The sequence below is a fragment of the Ursus americanus genome, chromosome 1 (assembly GCF_024610735.1).
Source record: "Ursus americanus isolate L20-20 chromosome 1, mUrsAme1.1.p, whole genome shotgun sequence".
NCBI lineage: Eukaryota > Metazoa > Chordata > Mammalia > Carnivora > Ursidae > Ursus > Ursus americanus.
Window position 1 is genome coordinate 101,327,330 of NC_142127.1, and position 27,534 is coordinate 101,354,863.

Consider the following 27,534-nt stretch of genomic DNA (forward strand, 5'->3'; position numbering starts at 1 on the left):
TATTTATTAGGTCCCCGGCAGTCCATCCTGCCTCTTGTTCTCTTTTTTGAGGTGAGTTTTTCCATCTTGTCATCCTGTCCAGGGAAGAACAGCTGAGTGAGAGAACAAGATACAAAAATGGTAATAAGGACCCCGAGAAATATACACTTGCAGAAATTGGTCACTTTTCTTGTCGTAGAGTTGAAGTTATGCTTTTCCTCGATCTCCAGTTGATTTTCCAGTTTTTCAGAATGATTCGATAACTATCTAGCTGAATTCCTGAGACTAGATGAAATTAAGGTCTCCAGCTCCTCTGCCATCTTAGACTCCAGCCTTTAGTTATTCTTTGAACATCTGTGGATACTGCAGTGATGCCACCTTTCTCATTCCTGATATTGTTGATTTCTTTTTCTTTCTCTTTTTTCTGATCAGTTAGGTTAGAGTTTCATCAGGTTAATTCATCTTCTCAAAGAACCAGCATTTGGGTTTACTGATTGTATCTATTGTTCTTCTATTTTCTATTTTATTGATATCTATTCTGAAGTAAGCGTTCCAGGAAGGTAGATCATTTGCCCCATTGTTATTTTTCAGACATTCATCTGAAAGTGCCTCACTCACCATGCGAAATGGTGACTAAACAAATGTTTACTAATATTTGGGGCATCTCAGAAGGAGCCATATTGGCTCCTCCTGACGATTATGCCCCCAGATTGGCTCTAGAATTCCTCACTAAATGTTTCTCAGGGTCTTGTCTGACATACACCACTGAACTCACCCAGAAAGGTGTTTAGAGAACTTGCACAGTGCAATTGAGTCCCATGCAACTCACATTCCTTGTGTGCTTTCTCTGCGTGAGGCATAGCATGGGTCCTGTGGGAGGAGGGTGCAGATATGGAGAAGATATGTCCTCTGACCTCAATGAGTGCTCGGTAGAGTGTGGCAAACAGATACAGAGATCCCTGAAGTAGGGTAGCAGTCCGATTGGGGCTATCCCGCAGCAGAGAGGTCTAGACAGAGGAATGCAGAAGCAGAGAGGAAAGAGAGAGGACACCTAGCAGAGGTCTTCTGGCAAGCATTGGACAGGTGACCACCCACTGCATGTGATGGATCTAGGGAAAGTGAATTAAAATAGATGACATCACATTCCATCAATCACATTCCTAGAATGGTCCATGGAAGTGGGATTGTCACTCTTAGCATTTTGAAGGCCTCAGAGGGTTTGGATATGGAGCAACAAGTGGCAGTGCCAGGCATGTCACAGTTCCACTGCCCATGAGGAAGGTAGTGGTAAGTGACTTCAGGTCTTTCCTCGGAAACTGGGATGCCAATCTCTTTCTGAGCAAAATCGTCTTATGCAGTCTGAGAATAAAACCCAAATTGTTCTTGGAACAAATTGCAAAATATCACGTTTATTGACATTACTTTCCTTTTTATCATTCTGAGCCCTCAAAAGCATTGCCTAATATTCTGTTTCCAAATGACCGTTGCGTGCGATACAGCGCACGATCTCTGACAAGGCAAAGATCAAAAGGTATTCTTATCTGGAAAACGTACAAGCATGTGTGTCAGCAAATGCGACTCATTCATTATTGTTCTGAGGAGTGCATCACTGGTAATGCTTTTTTTTAAAATGAATGTGTGAATACACGCGCTCTCCTGGGCTGGCTTTGTGCCTGTACTTCTTCCTCGGACCATATTACACCGGCTCGGAATCCAGGCAGCTGCATTGCTCTGGGCTGCAGTTTCCCAAATGGCTCCTGCAATTTTGACCAGCTTTCCTCTTCTCTGTGTGTGTCTGCTGCTGACTTCTGGCTTTGCCGAGGCAGGCAAGCTGCTGGTGGTACCCATGGATGGGAGCCACTGGTTTACCATGCGTTCGGTTGTGGAGGAACTTGTCCACAGAGGCCATGAGGTGGTTTTAATAGTGCCGGAGGTGAGTTGGCACCTGGGAAAATCCTCCAATTTTACACTGAAGACTTATTCCACAGGCTACACTCTGCAGGAGTATAATCATCAGTTCAAGACTTTCTTTGACTCTCATTGGAAAACTCGTCAAGAAAGTACAGTTTCTTTGCTAATGAGTTCACCCAACGAACTATTTATAGAACTTTTTTTACACTGTAAGAATTTGTTTAACGACACAAAATTAATAGAATACATAAGGCAGAGTTCTTTTGACGCCGTGTTTCTGGATCCTTTTGATATGTGTGGCTTAATTATAGCCAAATATTTTTCTCTCCCATCTGTGGTCTTCACCAGGGGAGTATTTTGTCATTATCTTGAAGACGCCGCACAGTGCCCAAGTCCCCCTTCCTATGTTTCTAGAGTTCTCTCAGGATTCTCAGATGCCATGACTTTCAGCGAGAGAGTGTGGAATCAAATCCTCCACTTGGAGGAACACTTACTTTGCCACTATTTTTTTAAAACTGCTGTAGAAGTTGCGTCTGAGATTCTCCAAACGACTGTCACCCCGTATGATCTCTACAGCCAAGCGTCGATTTGGTTGCTGAGAACTGACTTTGTTTTCGACTATCCCAGACCTGTGATGCCCAACATGGTCTTCATCGGAGGCATTAACTGCCAGGAGGGAAAGCCATTGCCAAAGGTAAGTCACCTCTTCTTTTGCATCGTAAGAATAACCTCAGTTTGTACATTAAAAAAAAAAAATCCTTACTGAACTGTGATTTGTCATTTACATCCGTTATATTTGGAAATTTTTTCCTGGTTGAATGAATTATTTTGTGCCAGTTTTTTGAGTCGTACATTAGCGAATTTTATAAAGGTGCTCTTTTTGATACACGTATGTACACAACTGATGTAATTGTAAATAAATTCCAGGCTGCGTTTTGTAATACTCCCCTTGGGAAACTACTGAAAATACAGTAAATAATGAAACTTCCATTTTGTTCATCTAATGCCATAGCTTATAGGAAAATGCCCTTAGCCGTTTTGTATGCTGCTTTTCCAATTTTTCTGAAATTATTTTATATATGTATGCATATATCCAATATAAATTCTAACAACTGTTTTATTACAAGAAAAGCTAGTAACGGATTGGACATATTGTTCTTTACCTTGCTTTTTTCACTTACTAATAAATCATTAGCATCTTTACAGTCAATCCCTACAAATGTGTCACATTCTTTGTAATAGTTGCATAAAATTCGTTACTTTGGATGTACCATAGTTCACTCAATTAAGCAATACTGATAGATATTTAAGCTTTTCCCACCGTTGCCTTTATAAGCAAGACTGTACCAAACATTCTGAAATCATTTCTTTGCATTCCCACATTTCCGTACGCTTGCTCTTCTCTCTGTAGGCTGGACGTCCTTAGGAGTAGGGGGTTGGTGGGCCAAATGGTACACACACATTGCATTTTAATACATTCGACAGATTGCTTTCAGAAGATTGAACAATCTGACACTCGGTCAACAGCTTCAGATTTTGTCGAACTTCTAAAACTCTTTTGGAAAAAAAAATTCTAATAGCTGCTTCCATTTTCATAGATAGATTGGCCATTTGATTTCAACTACTGGGAAGTATGTATTCAGATTCTTTAATCATTTTTCTAGGGCTATTTGTCTTCTCATAGCTAATGACTGTAAATCTCTTGAGTGTTAGGAATATTAATATTAACACTTTTTAGGAACTGTAAATATTTTTTCCTTGGCTATTCTTCATCTTTTGTCAGAGAGGGTTTTCATTTTCGATAGTCAAACTCGTTCACTTTTTTTCTAGTTGTTTCTGGATTTCAACTTGTTTAGGTCTTTCCAAGCCTGAGATATATAAATGTTTTTTTCCTCACTATGTCTTAGTATTTTTAGTTCTTCCAGTGTTAACAGCTGTATTTTTTACAGTGAAGACTTTACATGTATAAAGATCTGACTTCATTACTTTTCTAAACGGATAGTCCATTGTGCCAACATCATTTAACAAAACAATCCATCCTTTATCTGTTGAACTGAAATGTGTCTTCATCATATTTTAAATTTCATATTTATTTCCTCTCTTTAACACTACTTTTGAGTGCTCTACTTTTGAACTCTCAGGTTTGTTCCATCGATTTATTTATTTACTCACGGGCCAGTATCGTATTTTGATTGTATTAGCTTTGTAGTAAGTTTTCATATGTGCTCAGGCAGGCCCCATACTCAGTATTTTTCTATATTTTCTTGGTGATTCTATTTACTCTCCTTTACAAAATTCAGAATTGTCTTTTCTTGTTGCAAACAGAGAAATACAATATTAATGTTCTGCTTATATGACATAAAATGCTTTTATTAATTTGAGAAAGATTGATATCCTTTTGCTTCGAAGTTTTCCTCTTAGGAATGTAGTACTTCTCTTTATTTATTCAGATTTTCCTTTATGTCTATCAATAAAGTATTCTTTTATTTTATTTTTTCATGTAAAGTTCGATGATATATTATTTGCATATAACACCCAGTGCACCATGCAATATGTGCCCTCCTTACTACCCATCACCGGTCTATCCCATTCCCCCACCCACCTCCCCTCTGAAGCCCTCAGTTTGTTTCTCAGAGTCCATAGTCTCTCATGCTTCATTCCCCCTTCTGATTACCCCCCCTTTCTTTATCCCTTTCTTCCCCTACTGATCTTCCTAGTTCTTATGTTCCATAGATGAGAGAAACCATATGATAATTGTCTTTCTCTGCCTGACTTATTTCACTTAGCATTATCTCCTCCAGTGCCGTCCATGTTGCTGCAAATGTTGAGAACTCGTTCTTTCTGATGGCTGAGTAATATTCCATTGTATATATGGACCAGAACTTCTTAATCCAGTCATCTGTTGAAGGGCATCTAGGCTCCTTCCACGATTTAGCTATTGTGGACATGCTGCTACGAACATTGGGGTGCATATGGCCCTTCTCTTCACTACGTCTGTATCTTTGAGGTAAATCAATAAAGTTTTGCATTTTACTTTATATGTCTTTCACTTCTCTTATTAAAATATATTCCTAGGCATCTTATTATTTGTGAAATTATTGTGAACATGCTGTTTCTCATTGCTATTTTGAACTATTATTAGTCATTACAGTATAGTTCTGGCTTTCGCACATTACCTCGTATCTAGTCATATTACTAATTTGTCTTATTAGTTTGTAATACTCTTAGGTATATAATATCATCTGCAGGTAAAAATCCCTCCCCATGTTCGTACCTCTTATTTTGCTTTACTGGAGCGTGTATTTCCAAAACAGTGTTGAACAATTAGTTCAGAACAATTATTCAATAGTTCCTGAATGATGTTAAATACTTGGTCTGGCCAGTTTGATTCGGGGTTCTGTCATTGCAATTGGAAAGGTCTTGACAAATACAAGAGTAAGATTCCTGGTGATGACGTTGCGTTTATACCCTCATGAAACACCTGGTGGCATGTCTCAGTTGATTATTTTATTAGGGATGTACTATACATTTTATCTCACAATGGTTCAGCACATTTTGCAAAAGTCATACCGTCTCATATATTGGGAGCCTGATTTTTCACCTTTGAACTAAGGAGTGGCTAAGAATGGATTACACCCTCAGGGAATCTGTGTTGGGACATGCTGCTTCTATAACTCAGATGACCCACAACGTGACCCACGTCTGGCGAGGACAGCATTTTGTCAGGGGGCTCCGCTCACCTTGCCTTGCCCTCTGCGGGCACCAGGATCGTCACACAGCTGAAGAAGTTGTGCTCGGATTAGGTACACGCGCAACCGTATACGAAAGCCAGATGATGACAATGGGTTTATTTGGCATGACTGGGATGTAGGATTACAGACTTATATAATACATGCCATTTATATCAAGAAATTTGGGGGATGTAAGAGTAATTAACCACTTTCCATCATCCATATGTTAAAAGTGAATTGAAGTGTTGTAGCAGAGATCATCTTTTTTGTTTGTGTAAATTCAAGATGCTGCATCAGAGATCAGCCAAGTTTTTTGTAAAGGGCAAGCGAGCAAATGTTTTAGACATTGCGGGGTCATATACAGTCTCCTGTCTTGTAACTTTGTTGGTTTTTTGTTTGCTTACAGCTTTTTAAAAATGTAGAGTCCATTCTTAGCTCATGGGTCATACAAACTGAGGTTGTTCAGATTTTCCCATCCCTTCGGAGGTGGAGAACAAGATCTGTGGGCCCCCGTTGGGAAAAGAGAGAAATGGGATGATTGAGGAAGAAGTGGGATCTAGTAAGAAAACCTAAGTTTTAGATCTATGATAATACTGTACTCGCCCTGGAAAAAGCCATTGCACCACCAGATCATGAGAAGTATAATGGTGTAAATGAATGCTCCTGGTACAAGGAGTAATATTACTTAAAGGAGTAATGAATTTGAATTTCCAATATCCGGGAGGTAACTGAAGTCCTTCTGATCAGGTGTGGGCCCATGGTTTGTGTTTGCATGTATTTTTTAAGCAAAGTACTGTGATTGGATGTAAAGGTCATGTTTTTTGCTACTACAATTGGGATTCCGCTGTCCCCCTGCACACATCTTTCCATCAATAACAAGTGCACTGGAAGCAGGGGTAATCTTGTGGTGTTCTTGACCCCCAGGTGCCCCTCCTTTAGGATTTTGCATGTCCCTAACCCTCGTGGCTGGTGGGGTCTCTGTCCTGGCCCATCTGACTCCCCTTCTCCTTGGTTCTTTTACTTCTGGCTTTTCCCTGGGTTGACCAGGGGTTGGGGGGGCAGAAATGTTGTCCCTCACCTTCAAAGGAATGGGACATTTCCTGGGTCACATCATTGGGTTTTCTCTCCCCTGCACATTCTATGAGTGCTTCAAGTAATGCTTCGCAAAGGTAGAAAACAAAAGCCTTTTCTTTCTTCCTGGAAAGACACTTAGTTCCATAGCCTTTGTTGGGCAGCTATCATGCACATTGCTAGGAGATGCTGAAATGTGGTGGTCCTACACGGATGGTTCCCAGAATTGCATTTGGAATGCAATGGTGTTAGGTCTGTGCTTTAGCTAGGAGGGCCAGAGGAGCTCCGGTCGAGGGGACAGACTTGGGAAGTGGAAATGCCCACACGGGGTGTGGATGTGCACAGAAAGAGAAGCCTGGAACCCTGTGGCCAGGGATATCAAGGAGGGCTCCAGAGAGGAGGTGATTCCGAGCTGGGATGGGAAGGCTATCTGGAAAAGTGAGAGGGGAGTTAAACCTTATAGATAGTCCAGCGCAAGGCTTGCCGTGCCCTTTTATGGTCTCTTGGACATGGGCCAGTGGCCACTTGAACACCCAGTCTCATACCAGCCCAGCCCCTCCTCAGAGTAGGACAGAACTGGGGTGCATACTAGCCTTGGGTAGGTGGGAAGGAGCAAGAGCTAAACCTTCTCCAGAGTGGGTGTCAGGCACTTGGGGCTGGGCTCAGAAGGAGCCGAAGCATAGCCCAAAGGTGTCCTCAGCTGAGCTCCTATTAACTTGGAATTGGTGCCCACAAGCCCAGGCTGGTCGACACAGCCCAGAGGCACCTGTTTGTGGCTCCTGTGTGCTGATGGTGCAGCAGGTGGGCCTAAATCCGGCTCCCGTCACTCATCAGGCAGTTGTTAAGAAGACAGCTGACAGAACAGTGCCATCTGTGTGGCACCATTACCTGTCTGTCTTCCTGCTAGAGGGCTCTCCTGGAGGCCAGGAGTGAGCCTCCATCTTTTTTTTTTTTTAATAGACTTCACTTTTTAGAGAAGTTTTAGGTTGACAGCAAAATTGAGTGGAAGGGGCAAAGGTATCCCATATACCCCCTGGGCCCTTATTGGCCCCTAATGTCTAGTCCCACGCTAGGAACCCAGCGCATTCTCAGTAGATGTTCGGTGAATAAGTGAATTTTCAGCCAACTTATGGGAAAGTGAAATCATGCTCTTTCTAAAATCCAGGTGATTAGGCCTGTCAAAATTAGGCATGGCTTTCTGCTCTTGGCAAGAACAGGCTGTGGTTCTCTTGATGGCAAGGAGATTGAGTTGCAGGGTTCTGAGAGGCTGAGCGTCCCTGGTTTGCTCTGTATCAGTGAAAGTGCCAAGCACCACCCAGGTATCACCTGAATCCTTGCCCTCTAGCTAAGGGTGAGGTCCTGCAGCATTCCAAACCAGTGCTGGACTAGGTCACTCCGAGGAGTTTAGAGATCTATAAAGCCATCTATGATTTTATAGCTACCTATTATATGGAGATCTATAAAATGTACTGACCCATATATAGCTTGTATACGTGTGGCTACAGGTGTCTACAAATGTATCTAAAATGTGTATGGTTTTATATATCTATTAAAGGATACATATGTATGAAAGGTTTCAATATATGCGAAAGGTTGTATATTTATAAATTTATGCTTCTATTTTTAAAGCATATATTTATAAATATAAGTTTAAAGTACATATAATTCTTGCTTTACGCCCAGTGTGGGGTTTGAACTCACAGCCCCAAGATCAAGAGTCACATGCTCCACTGACCAAGCCAGCCAGGTGTCCCAAAGTAAGTCTAGTTCTTAAAGAGGAATTCTGATCTTAAAGAGGAATTCTGATCTCAAAGAGGACCGTTTAACAAAGAGTGTTGGATACAGCATAACTGCAAAAGTAAATGTTCATTGGAAGACTTATGGACAGTGCCTATGTCTCCTGCCTTGTTTCAGGTGGGCAGGATGTCTCTTGGAAAAAGCACATGGTTTGTTGTACATTGCTTGCAAACAGGAGTCATTGTCTGAATCTTATCTGTCTGATAGGAGAACACATAGCCTGATGTCAGTGTGTGTTATGCACATGTGTCTTTGGGTGTCTACACGTGTTTGTTTGTGTGCTTGTCTCAAGTTCCATGAAGGGGATTTTCCTGAGTGTCTCCCATAACAAAATCTCTCTTGGTCTGTCCAGGGGAATTATATTCAAGGATATAATTGAATACTTTAACCAGGATGGCAGATCATCATTCAGGAGAACACTGAAATAGTTTCGGTGGGAAAAGAAATCACTTCCAGTGTTTTTCAGTTTTTGGTGAGTTCCAACAGAATTGATTACAGGGTCCAGCTGGAAAGAGTACAATTCAGGGCAGTCATTCCAGCTTTGAAGAACTGGAAACCGGATGAGTTTACACAGCAGTAAAAGATCCATGCTTCCTCATTTTTCTCAGCTTCTGGCTCCATTCCAAAACTCAAATTCAAATTCAATTTATCTGTTAGTGGGGAAACCCAGCACCTCTCACCAAGATTATTTATTTCAACTTTTTATTATCAAAGTTTTCAAACATGCACGAAAGGAGAGACTGTTGAGTAATTAACACCCATATAGCCATCCTTAGGTTAAATAATTTTTAATATTTTGCTGTACTGATTCATCCCTCCCCTTTTTTCTTTCTTAAAATTCTTTGACTTTTATTATTTTTTAAATTTTTTAAAGATTTGTTTATTTATTTGAGAGAGAGAGCATGGGGCTGGGAGAGGGAGACGGAGAGAGAGAATCTTAAGCAGACTCCCCACTGAGTGTGGAGTCCAATGCAGGGCTCGAGCTCATGACCCTGAGATCATAACCTGAGCCAAAATCAAGAGTTGGACACTTAACAGACTGAGGCACCCAGGTGCCGCTCCCTGACTGTTATTTTTTAAAGGAAGTTCTTGTCATGTCATTCCATTCCCAAACACTTCACTAAATATAAAAAATAAGGAAAATTTGTTATTACGTAATTGCAGTATCATTATCACACCTAACAATATCAATAATTCTTTAATATGACTTAATTTCTAGGCCGTAATTAAATTTCCCCAATTATCTCAAGAAATGTCTTTTAAATACAGATAAATGGAATAGAATTACAAATTTGGAAGTAAACCTATACATCTATGGCCAATTGACTTTTGACAAAGTGTCAAAACTGTGCAACAGTGGAAAAATAGTGTCTTCAGCAAATGGCGCTGGGACAAGTGGACATCCACATACAAAAGAATGAAGTTGGACCCTACCTCACACCATATATAAAAATTAAAATGGATCAAAGACCTAAATATAAAAATAAAACTATCAAACTTTTAGAAGAAAATATCGGACTAAATCTTCCTGACCTTAGATTTGGCAATGGTTTCTTAAGTATAACACCAGAACCATAAGAAACAAACAAGGAAGTCGATAAACTGGACTTCATTAAGATGAAGAACATTTATGCATTGAAGGACACGATTAAGAGCATGAAAAGACAACCCACAGAATGGGAGAAAATATTTGCATATCATGTATTTGATAAGATTCTAGCATCCAAAATAGATAAAGAACTCAAAGGACCCAATTAAAAATGGACAAAGAACTAGAATAGACGTTTCTCCCGAGAAGATATATAAATGGCCAACAAGCACATGAAGAGATGCTCATCATTAGGTACTAGAGAAATGCAAATCAGTGTTACAATGAGACACCAGTTCACACCTGATATGATGACTATACTAAAAACAAAACAAAACAAAAAAGGAAAATAAGTATTGGCAAGAACGTGGAGAAACTGGAACCCTTGTCCATTGCTGGTGAGAATGTAAAATGGTGTAGCCGCAGTGGAAAGCAGTTTGGCAGTTCCTCCGTAAGTTAAACATAGAATTACCATATGACCCAGCAATTCCACTCCTGGATATGTATCTTAAAGAATTGAAAACAGGTCCTGAAACCAAAGCTTGTACAGGCATGTTCATAGCAGCACTGTTCGTACTAGCCGAAAGGTAGGACAACCCAATTGTCTTTCAACAGGTGAATGGATGAATGTAATGTGGTCTATGCATACAGTGGAATATTATTCGGCCACAGCGATGAAGGAGACCTGATACCTGCTATATAATGTGGACAAACACTGAAAATGTAATGCTAAGTGGAGGAACCCAGACACAAAAGCGCATATGTGCTGTGATTCCATTGTTGTGAAATATCCAGAATAGGGAATCCCATAGAGATAGAAAGCTGGTGAGGGGTTGCCAAAGGCTCAGGGAAGAGGGAAGTGGGGAACAGCTCCTTAACGGGGAAGAGGTTTCCTTTTGGGGTGATAAAAATATCCTGGAACTAGATGGTGGTGATGGTTGCACGGCACCATGACTGTACTAAATGCTACCAAATTGTACGCTTCAAAATGATTATGATGAATTTCATGTCATGTGAATTTGACCAAAATTCTTAAAAAGAGAAGCCATGTCTTTCAACAGCTGGTTTGTTTGAATAGGATACAAACACACTTCCCACGTTGCATCATTTCTTCTAACACTCTATTTATCTGTAACAGGTCCTTCCCTTTCCAAAACTGCTGTGGCTTTTTGTAGTAACCGGGTCATTGTCCTGGAGGGTGTTCCTTCTTCCGGTCTCCTTGCTCTCTGCCGGTGGAGTGTAAGCTGTTCCTGGCAACTGGAAGGCGGTGTGGGCTTGATCGATCCAATTTCCACTGTGTGACAGGCATACTTCATCCACAGTGCTGTGTACTTTGTATTCAATCACACCGTAAGGCACCCCGTACCTGGCTCTTTGAGTGGGGTGTCACATTGTCATGTGTCTCTTTGGCTTCTCCACAGTCCTGAGGGACCCTGAGTGGCCAAGCCTGGGTTAGATTGGGCAAGTGTTAGTTAGTGATCTTGTGGGATGAACTACTCCAGTAAATACAGGCAAGAGGAAAGCCTGTTGTCTGTGTCCTCTGAGTAGCCCCGAGGTCATGCCCCTCCCCACAGCTCCCGGCTTCTGGGACCACACCCATGTCAGTGCCAACCTCCCTGGGTGGTGATAGACACAGCCCTTACAGTAGGACAAGTGCCCGCTGGAGCTGTCTGCTCTGGACTGCCCTGCCCCAGCCATGGGTGATTCAGACTTGACCATTTCGGATCTGCACCAGGACTTGGGCCCAGAGCACTGATTTGTGCAGCCCCCACCCCATGGCCTATCCAATGGCTTAAACTGTCCCAGGATCCCACATCACATACACTGTCCATGTCACTCAACGAGCTGAACCACAGTAGACCATTCACGGTTTTTGTGGAGTTATTCAATGGAACATTTATTAATTTGATTTTGTCATTTTTGTACGCTGCATTTAACAAACGCCTTTTTTCAGGTCTCAAGCACTTTGCAGGTGCTTTTAAATCTTGTAGGTCCAGGCTCTGTAACTCATAGTTTGTGGGTGATTTGAGGGTCAACCTTTCTAAGCAGCCCCCTGTTCCTATCATGTCATCACCTCCATATACCCCTTTACGACTCCCCTCTATGCAAGATGCCAGGTGTCCACCACTGACTTTTGGGGAAATCCCAGGATCTGCCTCTTTCTCCCCACCGATACATGTCCCAAGCTTAGTTGTTGGGTCTGCAGGCATCCCTGAGAAGAGATTGGCCTTTACCCGGACACTCGGTGACACCTGAAGACATGTCAAGCTCCACAACAATGCCCAGGACAGGTCTGGCCTCCAGGGCAGCTCACCTGACATGCTAGATTCTTCTTCCTGTTGCCCTCCATGAATACACACACACACACACACACACACACACACGCACACGCACACGCACGCACCATTCTTAGAAACAGTCAAATCTCAGGAGGAGGAAGAGATATGTTTTCTAAAGCTTTCTTGATTTGCAAGACATCTCTCTTGTGATGTTTTGCGAAGTGGGGTTAGTTCCTTTCCTTCATCTCCTGCCTCCAGTGTATGTTTGGGCCTGCTAGGAATGAGAATGGGACCCCCAGCCAAGTCATGTGCTTTTCCCAGGCTTCTAGCTTAACAACACAAAGACCAGAGCAAGGCTCTGCTAGGAAGGGCCGAAGCCAAGGTCCTCAGCAGAATGGGGGTCTGGTGTGAAGCAGCTGAGGTCTGTAGCACATCTTGCTTCTCCTACCTCCACACACTTGCTTACGCCTTTCTGCCTCCCAATGTACTGCTCTTAGAAAGGACCTGCCTAGCTCCTGCTTGCCCTGGAGGGGTGGGCCTGCTCTGTGCTCACTCTGTAACCATCTTGGGGCCTTATTGCTATCTAGGTGGACCCGAACCGGGATGCTGCCCCTCTCCAGACTCTGATCATTGTAAGTGGGAATCCTGCTGGCGTCCCTCCCTCGAGGAGGTCGCAATGAATTTGCATCTTGGCTGCGTTCCCGGGGATGTGCTTGGGATGGTTCCTTTCGTGTCATTCCTCAGGCTTCTTCTCCTTTCCTAGGTCCCAGCGTGCCTCTTGAGCCAACAGGCGTGGGTTATGACAAGACCTGTGTGACAGTTCAGTTGTGCGTGACTAGCTGAGGGCAAGTCTGTTCTAGCCATGCCAGGAGCCACCTTTCACTTAGACAGCCTGGTTTCCACATCCATCATCCTCTTGGACCTCCCTCGGTCATGTGGTAGGCATATGTGGCACGATAAACATGACCCTCTCTCTCTGGGTCTCAGTTGAGAAACCAGAGAGTCAGGAGATGGGTCATGCACCAGGCTGATGGGGGCAGGGCTGGAAGCGGGCTCCAGGCTGTCCAACTCCTGCTCCAGGGCCCTCACCGCCTGCTGGCTACATTAGACTTCTCAAATCTTAACTTCCTGAAAGGCAAGTGACCCATCATAGGCTCGTAATGCCAATGAGCAGTTTCTTCTCAAAAACGAGCACATGGTTCTTTAAATTTCATATGTGAATTCTCACAACTTGGAAAGAAACATGAAAATGAAATGGGGGGGGGCGTGGGCAGCTCAGTCGGCTAAGCGTCTGACACTTGGTTTCAGCTCCGGTCTTGATCTCGGGGTGGTGAGTTCAAGGCCCGTGATGGTCTCCATGCTGGGCATGGAGTCTGCTTTAAAAAAAAAGAAAAGAAAAGAAAAAGGGAAAAGGAAATGTAGGAATAAAACAGGCAAACCAAAGTCTTGTTCATTAATCAGCAAACATTTATGGAGAGCCTACTGTATGCTCGGCATTCTTTAGACACTGGGAATACAGCAGAGAGCAAAACAAATATTGTTCCTTCCCTCAGGGTGCCCCATTTTAGTCAGGGGAGACACATAGTAAACAATAGTTTAGGTAGTGATGAATGAAACAGAGACATATAAGGAGGGGGAAGAGCTTCCCAGTGATGGGCTGGGTTATTTAATAATGAGCTCACCAGAGAAGCTGACATGACACGACCGAAGCTGGCATGAAGGGAGGGAGGGAGCCATGTGGACACGGGGGGAAGAGGCGACATCTTGACTTGTATCATTATCTAGGGCAGACTGCGACCCATGGGCCAAACCTGCTGCCTGTTCTCATAAACAAAGTTACTGGAACATGGTCCTGCCCATTTGTTCAGGGTCCTATCTGGCTGCTCTCTGGTACAGTGGCACAGTTAAGTCGTGGCCAAAGATACCGAATGGCCTACAAAAGCTCAAATGTGTACTACTTAGGCCTTTCCAGAAAATAACATCTGCCGTCCCCTGATCTTGAACAGTGATTTTCAAAGTGTAGAAACTGAGGGATCCTTGAGACCCTTCCCGGGAGTCCCTGAGGTCAAACGATTTCATAATAGTGCTAAGACGCTACTTGCTTTTTCTGCTTCATGGCTCACCACGGTGCCACGGAGTTTTCCAAAAGCTCCACGACGTGCGGTGTTGGCCGTCATCTACCAAGCCAGACAGATGCTCATACCACAGGGACCTGCTTGCAGAACGTGTAAAACAGTGTCGCCCTTCTGACCGAGTTTTTGTTTGGGGAAATAGAGTACTTTTTTCCTAAAAGATATCAGTCGTGCTATCTTGTCTTGGGCTTATTCTTGTTATCGTAAATGAGTGAGGAAGTCTTTTTATACATGTCAGTTTTAGTTTCTAAAATGGTTTGTCTGGGTAGACATGACCCACATAAACAAAAGCTTGGGGGGTCTTCCATTGTTGCTGGGACTGTAAAGGAGTCCTGAGATGGAAAGCTTTGAGAATGGCGGATCTAGAAGGGGCCAGTTCTGTATTTCCTTCTGAGCTGCAGAAGTTCCCCAAAAATGCCCTTTCCATAAAGTGGCAAGCCTCAGTTTCTCGCCTGTACAAGGGTGACTGGACCTATACTTTGGGGTTTGAATTGCGTGAGATGATAGACGACTGCTGTGGGTTCACTTGCATCCCTGGAAAGATGTGTTGAAGTCCTAATACCCAGTACCTCGGAATGGGACCTTTTTGGGGAATATAGTAGTTAAGAGGAGATCATTGGCTGTGGGCGCTAATCCAGTATGACTGGTGTCCTAACGAAAAGGGGCAATTTGGACACAGACATATGCAGGGAGAAGGGTGAACACGAAGGGAGGGATGAAGTGATGCCTGCGTCTGCCTAGTAATGCCAAAGATTGCCAGCAAGCCACCAGGAGTGAGGAGAGACGAACAGATTCTGTCTCGGATCCTCCACAGGGACCCAACCCTGCTGATGCCTTGGTCTCAGACTTCCAGCCTGCAGAACCACGGGGATACATTTCTGTTGTTTGGGCCAGCCAGTGGGTGATACTTTGTTCAGAGACCCTAGGACGCTAAGACAAGGGAAACCGTTTTGCAAGCCAGAAAGTGTCCTGCAGCTCTCAGGGTCCCGAAGCCAGAGCCTCCTTTTTGTTTTGACTGCTGGCTGGTCAGTTTGCTGCTGTCAAATGCCTTGTCACCCGATACCTTCCATTGTTTTATGTTTCTCCACTTTCTTCCGTTTTAATTTTTCCACCTCCTCTTCTGTCCCCTTTTATCCCTCCTATAATCTTGAGTTGACAGGCAGAGCTGGATCTTTCATTTGCTGAGAGGTTTTAGGGGCTACTTTCTGACTACCGGGGTGCTCCTTAGTTCGTATCACATAGAACCCAGCTGCCTGATGACAGCCCGGGGGAGCCCCTCTGAAGGACCTGTCCTGGGCACCCACAGATCATGGATTGGCTCACTAATTTTCACAGCCCTCCCCCTCCACCCTGATGCAACTCCCGTTTGAGAGATGAGGAATTCAGGCACAGAGCAGTGGGGTTGCACAGCTCAGAAGGGGCAAGCTGACTCCAGAATTTTTGCTTTTGACCACAGTCAAAGTGGGAATTCTGGTTTTAGAGCGTATATCTTCGGGATTACATTCCATCTTCTGATTGAACAGGAAACTCCCAGTAACAGTGGTTTACCAAAGAGAATGTGGGGGGCGGGGGGCTAGATCAGACTCCTCTGTGCCCCTCAGCTTCCTGCAGCCCACTTTGTAATCCAGCTGTGGCTCTGGTGACCAGGTCACCAGGAGGTGGAGAAGGCAACTCCGTTGTGTTGTTTCAAATCTTGAATTTGGCATCTGTCGACACTTCCTTTCTGAGAAAAGCTGAGGAAATGGAGAAACGCTAAGAGCTATTTGTCTATGGACATCATCACCGTGCCGGGGAATCCAGAAAGCTCAGGACAGAGGACTGCCACCAGCCTCCAGGGGCCTGCCAAGCTGTCCTCCACGTGTGACTGAGTTAGGGAAGGAGAGGCAGGATGGTGGAAGGAAAAGGAAAAATAAACCCAGAAGATCAGGTGAAAGCCAATAAGGAGCCTCATTGGTTCATGTTTGCTGTGTGCATAAAAATGGTTAAATATTAATTTAGGGCAAAGAGGGCAAAATTACCAAGGGGCAAAATTCAGAGGAAGGAGAGGTAGGTAGGGGCTATAAAGAGCACTGGTTCGTTCAGGGAAAAGAGCCAGGAGCCCTGAGGTTTAGAGAGCGTGAACCGTTTACTTTTGGTTGCTACCTGTACTGTCCCCCAGATGGCCTGCCTCCTCCATGTGTTTCCGAAAGCTTTCTTCTTAGTGCTCTGGGGGGAGGTTGTAGGGGACAAGCTGCTGGTGGTCCCCCAGGATGGAAGTCACTGGCTCAGTATGAAGGACATAGTTGAGCTCCTCAGTGAGAAGGGGCATGACATTGTGGTGCTGGTGCCAGAAGTCAATTTGCTTCTGAAGGAATCCAAGCACTACGCGAGAAAAATCTACCCGGTGCCGTATGACCAGGAAGAGCTGCAGGCTCGTTACCGCTCTTTTGGAAACAATCACTTTGCTGAGAGATGGCTCCTGAACGCGGCTCAGACGGAGTACAGGAATAACATGATTGTTATTGACATGTACTTCACCAACTGCCAGAGCCTCCTGGAGGACGCGGCCACCCTGAGCGTCCTCCGGAAGAGCAAGTTCGATGCCCTTTTCACAGACCCGGCCCTACCCTGCGGGGTGATCCTGGCCGAGTACCTGGGCCTGCCCTCCGTGTACCTCTTCAGGGGCTTCCCATGCTCCCTGGAGCATACGATGAGCAGGAGCCCGAACCCCGTGTCCTACATTCCCAGATGCTACACTCAGTTCTCAGACCGGATGACATTCCCCCAAAGGGTGGCCAACTACCTCGTTAATTACTTGGAGACCTATCTGTTCTACTGTCTGTATTCCAAGTATGAAGACCTTGCCTCCAACATCCTCAAGAGAGATGTGCACTTACCCACCTTGTATCGGAAGGGCTCCATTTGGCTGTTAAGGTACGACTTTGTGTTTGAGTACCCCAGACCGGTCATGCCCAACATGGTTTTCATTGGAGGGACCAACTGCAAGAAGAAGGGAGTCCTGTCTCAGGTTGGTGGTTTTATTTCTTTTTGTTGCTCTGTTTTTAATGGGCAGACATTGTTCTTACGCACTCAATTTTCCCTCACTCATTCGGCTCTTAGCCAACTGTGCCCTGGGAGGGCTTCCCAAAGAAGGGGAACCTGGGCTCGGAGTAGAGGGGTATGGACGGGGTCTGAGGCTGAGGTTCTGAATGACACTGAGGCTTTGGATGAAGATAGGGTGCATGCCTGGCAACAACAGGAAGTATCTTTAGCTAGGTCATCTGGGGACAGTTACAGAACATAGAATGAGCCTTGGAAATTTCCAGTCTCAATCCTGCACCCAGTCTAAATCCTACACTCACCTGCTGAGGAAACAGGTGAAGGCAAATTGCTGAGAGGACAGTCCATGTGGAAACCCATTCTCCCACCTCTGTGCCATGCTTTTTTCTGGGGCCCCAAAGCAGAGATCAGCAAACAGTGAACAACAGCCAGTCGACCAAATCTGCCCAGAGGCCTGTTTTTTCATATGGTCCAGAGCTAAGAGTGGTTTTTATATTTTAATTTTGTTTTTTTAATTTTTATTTTATTTGAGAAGAGGGAGAGAGAGGGAGAGAGCAAGTGGGGGGGGTGGGGCGGGGCAGAAGGAGAGGGAGAAGCAGACTCCCCGCTAAGCAGGGAACCCAATGTGGGGCTCGATCCCAGGACCTGGGAGCATGACCTGAGCCAAAGGCAGACGCCCAACCAACTAAGCCACCCAGGTGCCCTGTTTTTATATTTTTAAAGGGATGTTAAAAACAGCAACTGCAGATAATACATGACAGAGAAGTATGTGGCCCAATAAGCCTACATATTTACTACCTGACCCTTTACAGAAAAAGTATATTGACCTCTGACCTAAGGTAAATGTCCTTAGATGCCTTCCTGACATATGGGAAGCGAGCCCAGAGCTACTTTGGAAAGTCAAAAACTTGTGAGTTCTTTGTTTTTAATATTTATACCTTTGAAAGGCTTCAGATCACTCTTTCCAGCAGAATTCTCTTTTTCAATGCATTTTTCATCAGAGAGAAAGCTTCAAATAGGTCCCAAAGATCCCCATCCCTCTTCTTTCACATCTGATAATTTCTTGGTTGGCACGTTGGACAGTTGGCCATACCCCTGAGAGCTGGCAGGAGTAGGGGCAATGAGCATAATCGGACTGGTTCCAGGAAGCGTGGGGCACAGAATACAAATCCCACATGCCAGGAAAATTTAACCAAGCAATTAATAAACAAAAATATCATGAGAAACATTTAGCATAAGAAGGAAAAAAATCACTTTTTTGGTACCTTTGGTCCCGACCATTCTATTTTTGCAGAAAGAATTAGATTTAGGCGTATTGCAAAGCAGCCTGTAGCGAATGCGGTTTTTTGAGCACCATGAACTTACACTGGCACCTCAGCTGGTACCCAAATGTCCACCGTAGAGAACCTTCTGCATTACACAATACGTAATTACCAACTCGCATTTTTATAATTAGGAATTCAGGTGATCAAAATCAGACTTTTTCTTGTTAGATGATCAAACCATTTCAACACTGTGGGAAAAAAATGTGTACTTGGCAGTGATGGAAATGTTTGGGATCATGCAGAGGTGGTCATTGCACAACTTGGTGAAGGTACTGAATGCCTCTGAACTGTTCACTTTAAAATCATTGTGTTATGTGACTTCATCTAAAAAGATTACTTAAAAAAGAAAATAGATCATAGATCAGGAAAAATAAAGACCTGATTTATAACTGGAAACAAACCAACAACGCCCCCCCCAAACACACCTCAGTAGGCAAATAACTAGATCGGGCAACACATAGCCACCGTACAAGGGGCCACTAACCGTTTGGAAACATATCTGACTTCGGAAATAATCCAAGAAATGCAAATTAAGGAACAATGAAATTCAGTTTTGCTCATCATATCACCAAGCATGTTTTATAGGTAACTATTGGCCTACCTACAAAACAAGTATAATTAAGTTTCTTATTATGCTTTTGCTAACGTGCAGAGCCTTTTGAAAACCGGAGCTTGGTGAACACTCCTTGCAATAATGCTGTGATTCACAGTCTGGGGAGGTGAGCTTATCCTTGGGGTAAACTGTGTGCTGCCAGGCTTGCGTGTAACAGAGCATGAAATCACGCCCAACACCCATGGTAGCGTGACTGACTACAGCTCCTCCTTTCTCCTCTGCCCCGGGCGGGGCTCAGCCACCTCAGAAGGCTTCCTGGTCGGTTTTGCACAGATGTTCCCGGAGAAGCTGTTCAGGTTGCCTGGCCGATGGTTCCCACTGGGAGACCCCAGATGTCCTGAAGCCACTTATCCTGGTCCCCACCCTGGGCCTCCTCTCCAACCCCGTGCACCCTGTCACCTGGTCCCTGTGCCTTTCCCTCTGCCCACAGGGGCTTTTCCCTCTGCCAGATGCTGGAACACTCTCTCCGCTGTCCTTGTTTCTTCGTTGAGACTCACCGGCCCCTGGCTGTTCTCTTTTCCTTAGGTTTCCAATATCTTCATTTTTAAAAAAGTTTTATTTATTTAAGTGATCTCTACACCGATGTGAAGCTCGAACTCACGACCCTGAGATCAAGAGTCAGATGCTCTACTGACTGAGCCATTTTAGAAGAGAATTTGTTGTTACATTTCAGTATTTGAAGGGCCTTTGAGGTGTTTTCCTTAGAATAAAGGGAATCCAGAGATAAATCCTAGTCTCTTCCAATTGCAAAGCCGAGAACCACTCAGAGCTTCAGGGACAGGCATTTACTCTCCCTTTTAGGGGCCGCACAGACCCAGGGAGCTCAGGCTCCCGGACCAGCACATCCTCTCTGCCCAGCCTGCTGTGGGAGGGAATGCACAGGTTACATTAGTAGAGTAAGAACTGTAAGACTTGGCTTCAAGTCCAGCTGTGTGGCCGAGGCAGATGGCTTATCTCTGGTGTTCATTTTTCCATCTGTGAAATGGGAGCGCTCTCCAGGTCAGGACTGGGGGCAGGGAAGGTAGAGCTCATGGGAGAACTTCAAAAATTGTAAATGCAGCACACGCAGGACAGGCTGCTTTAGGCTGGAGTAGCAGGGTGCAGGCCCCTCAGACAGGAGGTAGTCCAGGTCTCCCATACACGAGCAGACGGAAGTTTCCAGGCAGGCCGCGTGAGCTGCCGGCTGCAGCAAGAGGCTGAGGCAGGGTAAGAACCTACCCCTTGTCACTCTCCCACCCAGAGGGCACATATGTTTGCCCAGCACTCTTTTTCCAACTATACAAGACCTGGAGGGTAGCGGCCCCAGGAAGAGAAGGAAGGAGGCTGAAGGGTGAGTTGGCAGATCTGAGGAGCTTTGTCCTGCCGCGTGGCCTTGGACTTGAGTCTTGTCACCTCAGAATGGGGCTGACAGCATGTGCCTCGCTCCTCACAGGGCTGTTCAAGGCCCAGTGGGCAGTGTGTGAAGGGGCTCAGTGGACTATCAGGGGAAGCCGTGGCCCCTGTCCCCGTCTTCTCTGGACCTTCGCTCAATGCAGGCTGAAACGTTCTCTCTTCAAGCAGATACAAACAGCATGGCTTTCTCGCACCATTCTTCGGGGAACATTTTCTCAGAAAACTAGATCCCAATTCCTCAGGAGTAGCTCTTCTGTTCCCAGGTTTTCTTATGTTCTGGAGTCGTCTAGATAGTGGTTTTCAAACAGGGGCAATTTTGCAACCCTGAGGGGCAACGTCTGGAGACATGTTTGGTGTCACAATTAGGGGATGACACTGTCTAATTTTAGAAGCCAGGGATACTGTTAAAAATCCTTTGTAAAGCACAAGAAATACCAACCCACCCACTCCCAGCAAAGAATTATCTGTCCCCCAATAGTGCTGAGTTGAGAAAAGCTGGTCTAAATCAATGTCACGTGGCATCAGTGACTTCCACCAGCAGGGGCCCTGCTGGGTGGTGAGGGGCCACAAGGATCCTTTGCCCACTCCCTGAGCCATCTGGTCTCCCTGCAGGCGTCTCTACAAGTAATAGTCACTCGGGCTGCAGCCTCTACATTTGTTGGTTGAGCTGAGGATTGAATTCCAGGCAAGTCAGGGGAACAAAACCCCAAAATGCCAAGTCATTCTTAATAGGTACTTTTTAAAGTACATGACTTAGGCCAATGTCTACAATGCCTTTCGTGGTTTGTTTTTTTCAAAAAGGGTTTTGAAATGTGTTTATCTTTATGACTGATGGGGACACGCAGAACATTTTAAAAGTATTGTTTCTGTTAATAAGTAATCATCCAGAGTAGCTAAATGTTACAGGAGTCAGCATTTTTTTTAGAAAAGTATTCAACGTGAGTATCTGAAAAACTTGAACCGTGGTTGATTATTAATTGACATAATTCGAAGAGAATGAGATTAAGTTGGTTTAAAAAAACATACAAATAACTTTCCTGAGATATAAGTCATAAATCATACAACTCATTCATGGAAAGTTTACAGTTCAGTGGTTTCTAGCATATTTTTAGCAACCAGCACCACCATTGGTCTTGGAAGTTTGCAATCACCCCTAAAAGAAACTTCCACCCCATTCTCAGTCAACTCTTCAGCCCCTGGCAACCACTGATCTACTCTTCTGTCTCTACGGATTTGCCAGTTCTGATCACCTCATATAAATGGGATCACAGAATATGTGACTGGCTTTTTTATTTTTTTATTTTTTTTTAATAATGATTTTTTATTATATTATGTTAGTCACCATACAGTACAGTGACTGGCTTTTTAAACATGGCATAATGTTTTCAGGGTTCATTCATGTTGTAGCGTTATTTTTTATTGCTGAATAATAATATTTCCTTCTATGGATATACCACACTCCATGTATCTACCCATTAGTTGATGGACTTCTGGGTTGTTTCTACTTCTTGGCCATGATAAATAATTCTGCCGTGAACATTCACATACAAGTTTTGTGTGGACGTATGTTTTCAATTCTCTTGGGTATGTACCAAAGAGTGGAATTGCTGGGTTGTGTGATAACTCTAGGTTTTATCTTTGAGGAACTACCAGATTATTTTTCAAAGTGACTGTTCCATTTGTTTTATTGTGGCAAAATACACATAAAATAAAACTCACCATTTAAAGTGTGGAGTTCAGTAGTGTTAGTACATCTGGGACCTAGTACACCATCACCACTACCTAGTTCCAGAATATTCTCGTCGCCCTGAAGGACATGCACATATCTTTTAAGTAGTCATTCTGCATTCTGCCCTCCCCGACCCCTGGCGACCATCAATCTGCTTTCTATCTGGAGATTTGCCTGTTCCAGATATTTTATAGAAATGAAATCATACAGGGGCGCCTGGGTGGCGCAGTTGTTAAGCGTCTGCCTTCGGCCCAGGGCGTGATCCTGGCATTCTGGGATCGAGTCCCACATCGGGCTCCTCGGCTGGGAGCCTGCTTCTTCCTCTCCCTCTCCCCTGCTGTGTTCCCTCTCTCGCTGGCTGTCTCTCTGTCACATAAATAAATAAAATCTTTAAAAAAAAAAAAAAACTTAAAAAAAAAAAAAAGAAATGGAATCATACAATAGGTGGCCTTTTATATCCAGCTTTACTTAGCTTAATGTTTCAAGGTTCATTCTTATTGTAGCGTGTGTTGGTACTTCATTCCTTTTTCTTTTTTTTTTAGATTTATATATTTATTTGGGGGAGGGGCAGAGAGAGAGGGAGAGAGAATCCTTGAGCAGACTCCCCAGTGAGCGTGGAGCCTGACATGGGGCTCCAACCCAGGCCTCTGAGACCGTGACCTGAGCCGAAACCAAGAGTTGGATGCTTACCAGGGGCGCCTGGGTGGCACAACGGTTAAGCGCCTGCCTTTGGCTCAGGGTGTGATCCCGGCGTTCTGGGATCGAGCCCCACATCAGGCTCCTCCGCTATGAGCCTGCTCTTCCTCTCCCACTCCCCCTGCTTGTGTTCCCTCTCTCGCTGGCTGTCTCTATCTCTGTCAAATAAATAAATAAAATCTTAAAAAAAAAAAAAAAGCGTTGGATGCTTACCAGACTGAGCCACCAAGATGCCTGGTACTTAATTTCTTCTTATGGCTGAATAATATTCCATTGTGTGGATGGACCACTGTTTGGACATTTATCAGTTGATGGACATTTCTTTTTTTTTTTTTAAGTTTTATTTATTTAAGTAATTTCTGCACCCAACATAGAGTTCAAACTCACCATGCTAACATCGAGCGTCACATGCTCTTCTGACTGCGCCAGCCAGGTGCCTCTGCTATGGGACATTTATGTCATCAGTTGATGGGTTTCCACTCTTTGCCACTGTGAATAGTGCTGCTATGAGTACTTGTGGACAAGTTTTTGTTTAACAGTTGTTTTCAGTTCTTTTGAATGTATCCCCAGGAGCAGAGTTGCTGGGTCAGATGGTAATTCTATGTGTAACTTTTGGAGGAACTGACAAACTGTTTTCCACAGTGGCTATGCCATCTTATATTCCAACCAGTAAGGTATGGGTATTCCAGTTTCTCCACATCTTTGCCAACACTTGTTATTTTGCATTTAAGTTTTTTTATTATCGTGATCTTAGTGGGCAAGAGGTGATATCTCATTTTTATTTGCATTTCCCTAATGATTATTGGTGTTGAGCATATTTTCTTATGCTTGTTGACTGTTCTTCTGTCTTCTTTGAATAATAATCTATTCAAATATTTTGTGTAGTTAAAAAATTTGTTTTTGTTGTTGTTGTTGAGTATTGAAGGGAGTAATTGGGAGTATGTTCATGCTGGTTTACCTGGGGGCTGGTCCAGGCAATTGGAAGCTTCTCAGCTCCTTCACCATCCTTAGGATGTATGTTCTGCCCACCATTTTCCCAGTGGGAGCTGTTTCCAAGGACGTAGTCTTGAGAAAGTCAGGTGTTGTTGACGGTATACTATCTGGATCGTATACATGGCTGAACCCAGTTAAGGCCTCTATGTAAACTTTTAAGATTTGGCAGGCAGGGGTAGAGACCTACTGGTCTTGTGACCACTCAAGACAAGCCTTGTGAGTAAGTTCCCTTGCTTATTACCCCTGCCACCCACCATCTGGAGTGGCCTGCCTCTTTCTTCGGTCTCTCCTTGCCCTGTGTACGGCAGCCGGTTCATGAGCCAAAAATTAGTGAACCAGCAGGAAACTGAAGAAAGGGGCCTTGGGAAAGAGTGTCATGGGGGAAATACCGAGTTGGCTGTCAACCTTTTTGTGGGGAGAGTGGCACGTATGTCAGATGCTTCTGGACTGCCATGTGAGTATGGGGACACATGAAAACACTGGCTGGTTCGATGCACGTGTTGGAGACAGTGTGCAGAATGCATGGTGGCAGAGAGGGGGCTGGCTGTCCGTTGGGCTGGCTGCTACGGTGGGCAGGTCGGTGGGCCACCAAAGCTCAGCTAGAGGCTGAAGTTGGAGTCAGAAGGTTGGAAGAGGGGCTGAGTTTGGAGAAGGGCATGTGGTGCCACTGCTCTGCTGGCTTCAGGGCCGGCAGACAAGGTATGGGTTGGACACTGTGACAGAGACAACAGAAAGGCAGTACTCCTAGAACTTTGGTCCAAGATCTGGAAGGGGGCAGAAACCCCATGATGAGTAGTGGGTTGACTGGCCATTTTCTGGCTACGTGGGTACAAATGGCATTAAGACAATCTCCCTATTAACAGGGAGGAGCTGTGCAGTGGGTGAGGGCAGAAGTATGAGAGGTGGGTGCTCAGAAGAGTAGGGAACATTTAACCCTGGCATCTGGCCACCCTCGTGCTCCCATGCCATCCCATCTTCGTCTTCCCCTTCAGTTTCTGCCTGCTTTTGTTTGCTTCCCAGCACCTTCAGACAGCATTTTTTAAAAACATTTTGCAGGAATTTATAATCATTATGTGTGGGACCACTGGTCTGATGGGAGCTATTCCTCTATCACCAGAGGTCAGAAATGTTTCTAGGTGAATTTAAAAATATTATTTGGTTATGTTCAAAATCCCAGTGAGATTTTGTTTGGCCTTGCATTAAATCCACAGCTTACTAGGGACAAAGTCAGGAGCATTACAATGTTAAATCTTCCCGTGCAGTCTCCTTCTTTATTCTATCCAGATTTATATCTGAGAGTTGCTAAAGAACAAAAATCCAGTTGAGCAAATTTGCAGATCCAACTGGCTTTATTAAGGACTCATGAATTGGGCATCATCCCATCTAGAAAGTAGAGGGGAGCTCAGAGGCATTATACGAAATGGGCGGTTTTTATGGGAAGGAGGGTGGGGCAAGGAAGTTATTAGTGGAGGACCCCCAGTCCCTAAACAGAGTACCAGAAGACTGGAGAAGAGGAGTGGAGTCAGAGCCCGATCCGCAGTTGGGTGACCGCTACCTCTTGTTCCGAGGAGAGCAGGCTCTGGGGGAGGGTGCTCTCTGGTCCCACTATGTCATTGATAAGGGTTGCGTTGCCCATTTATGCTTTAGATGACAGCAACTCTTCTTCTGCGAAGTAAATATAGAATGCTCAACAAACCCTTATGTTGTCCTCACGTCTCCAGGGCAGGATCCTTTGAGGCATTTCCGTATTTGACAGCACTTCAAGTAGATTCTTCCCTGACCATTGCAAGAGATGTCCTGGTATGGAAAAGGAACAAAACCAAAGAACTAGTGCGCCTCCCACCCCCCCCCCCCCCCCCGTTTAGAGAAAGCTGTCTTAGGAATGTTGCATGTTCTTCTGGGTGTGCTCCATGTTCCCCATGAATGGGAGGAAAGAGCTTTAGAGATTTCAGCTAAGGTCACATCCAATAGAGGGGTTATGCTTGGAGTCTGGGGTACTGGTGATTCCTCAGAGCTTAGGTACAGCACTTCAGGACACAGTTAACAGAGGCATAGGAGGTCAGATGAAACGGGCATCCGCAGCCCCGTTTTGGGAATTGGATAAAAGGCAACAGAGTGAATTAGAGTGTTCCCTGGAGAAAGCAGCCAAGGCAGATGAGTTTTTCCGTGATAAGGGAGATTGATCTCTCCCTGCGTGGAAGCAGAAGGGTGGGGCCGGTGGTGAAAGCGACGGATAGATCTAGTCTGTAATGATTAACACAAGGAGAGCATGCTGCCTGCCAGTTACCTGCCATTCTAAGTGGCTCAATGATAAGATAAAGACAAAGGAAATAAGTGTAGGAGGCATAGCCTGATCTGAAAAGTCAGCTGCTTTGGGCTTCTACGGACATGGCTGCAGGATTCCTGGTTCCCCTGCCAGCGCTCACAGGGCTGTTGCTCTTCCTGTGTGTCGGACCCTGGGCTGAAGGCGGGAAGGTGCTGGTGGTGCCCATGGACGGCAGCCACTGGCTCAGCATGAAGGAGGCCGTGCAGGAGCTGCATGCTAGAGGCCACCAGATGGTGGTTGTTTCGGCAGAGGTGAACATGCATATCAAAAAAGAGGATTTTTTCACCCTGACCACCTATGCCACCCCGTTCACTCAGGATGAATTTGATCGTCTCCTGCTGGGCCAGGCTTACCTGGTTTTTGAAAGAAAGTCTTTTCTTACAATGTTTTTGGAAATTATGGAAAGGTTGAAAACTACTGTTGTCATCTTTCAAAGGTCTTGTGAGGAGCTCTTGCATAACAAGGAGCTGATCAGACACCTGAATGCCAGTTCCTTCGATGTGGTTTTAACTGATCCCGTTTACCCCTGTGGGGCAGTGCTGGCTAAGTACCTGTCACTTCCCGCTGTGTTTTTTTTACGTACCATTCCATGTGACTTAGATTTCGAGGGCACACAGTGCCCAAACCCTTCCTCATATATTCCCAGGTTATTAACAAAGAATTCAGACCACATGACATTCCTGCAAAGGGTCAAGAACATGCTCTACCCTCTGGCCCTGAAGTACATTTGCCACGTTTCTTTCGCTCCTTATGCAAGCCTTGCCTCTGAGGTTCTTCAGAGAGAGGTGTCGGTGGTGGACATTTTCCGCTTTGCATCCGTGTGGCTGTTCAGAGGAGACTTCATCCTGGACTACCCCAGGCCAATCATGCCCAACATGGTCTTCATTGGGGGCATAAACTGTGCCAACAGGAAGCCATTGTCTCAGGTCTGTA

At 44.7% G+C, this 27,534-nt stretch overlaps 1 protein-coding gene across 3 annotated transcripts in view; it reads left to right on the forward strand.

The window, feature by feature from the left end:
• Nucleotides 1–1,714: 1,714 nt before the first annotated feature.
• The window catches only part of LOC123790044 (UDP-glucuronosyltransferase 1A6-like), a 50,626-nt gene continuing 24,806 nt past the window's right edge, over nt 1,715–27,534 (forward strand). Inside the window, exon 1 of one of the 3 annotated variants that reach the window (XM_045794076.2) lies at nt 1,715–2,584. In XM_045794076.2, coding sequence (XP_045650032.2) covers nt 1,730–2,584 — 855 coding nt within the window. In that variant the 5' untranslated portion in view covers nt 1,715–1,729. Of the gene's footprint in view, nt 2,585–16,514; nt 17,496–26,184; nt 27,528–27,534 lie in introns of those variants that run through there. The other 2 variants (XM_045794077.2, XM_087864530.1) reach the window with 2 other exon arrangements.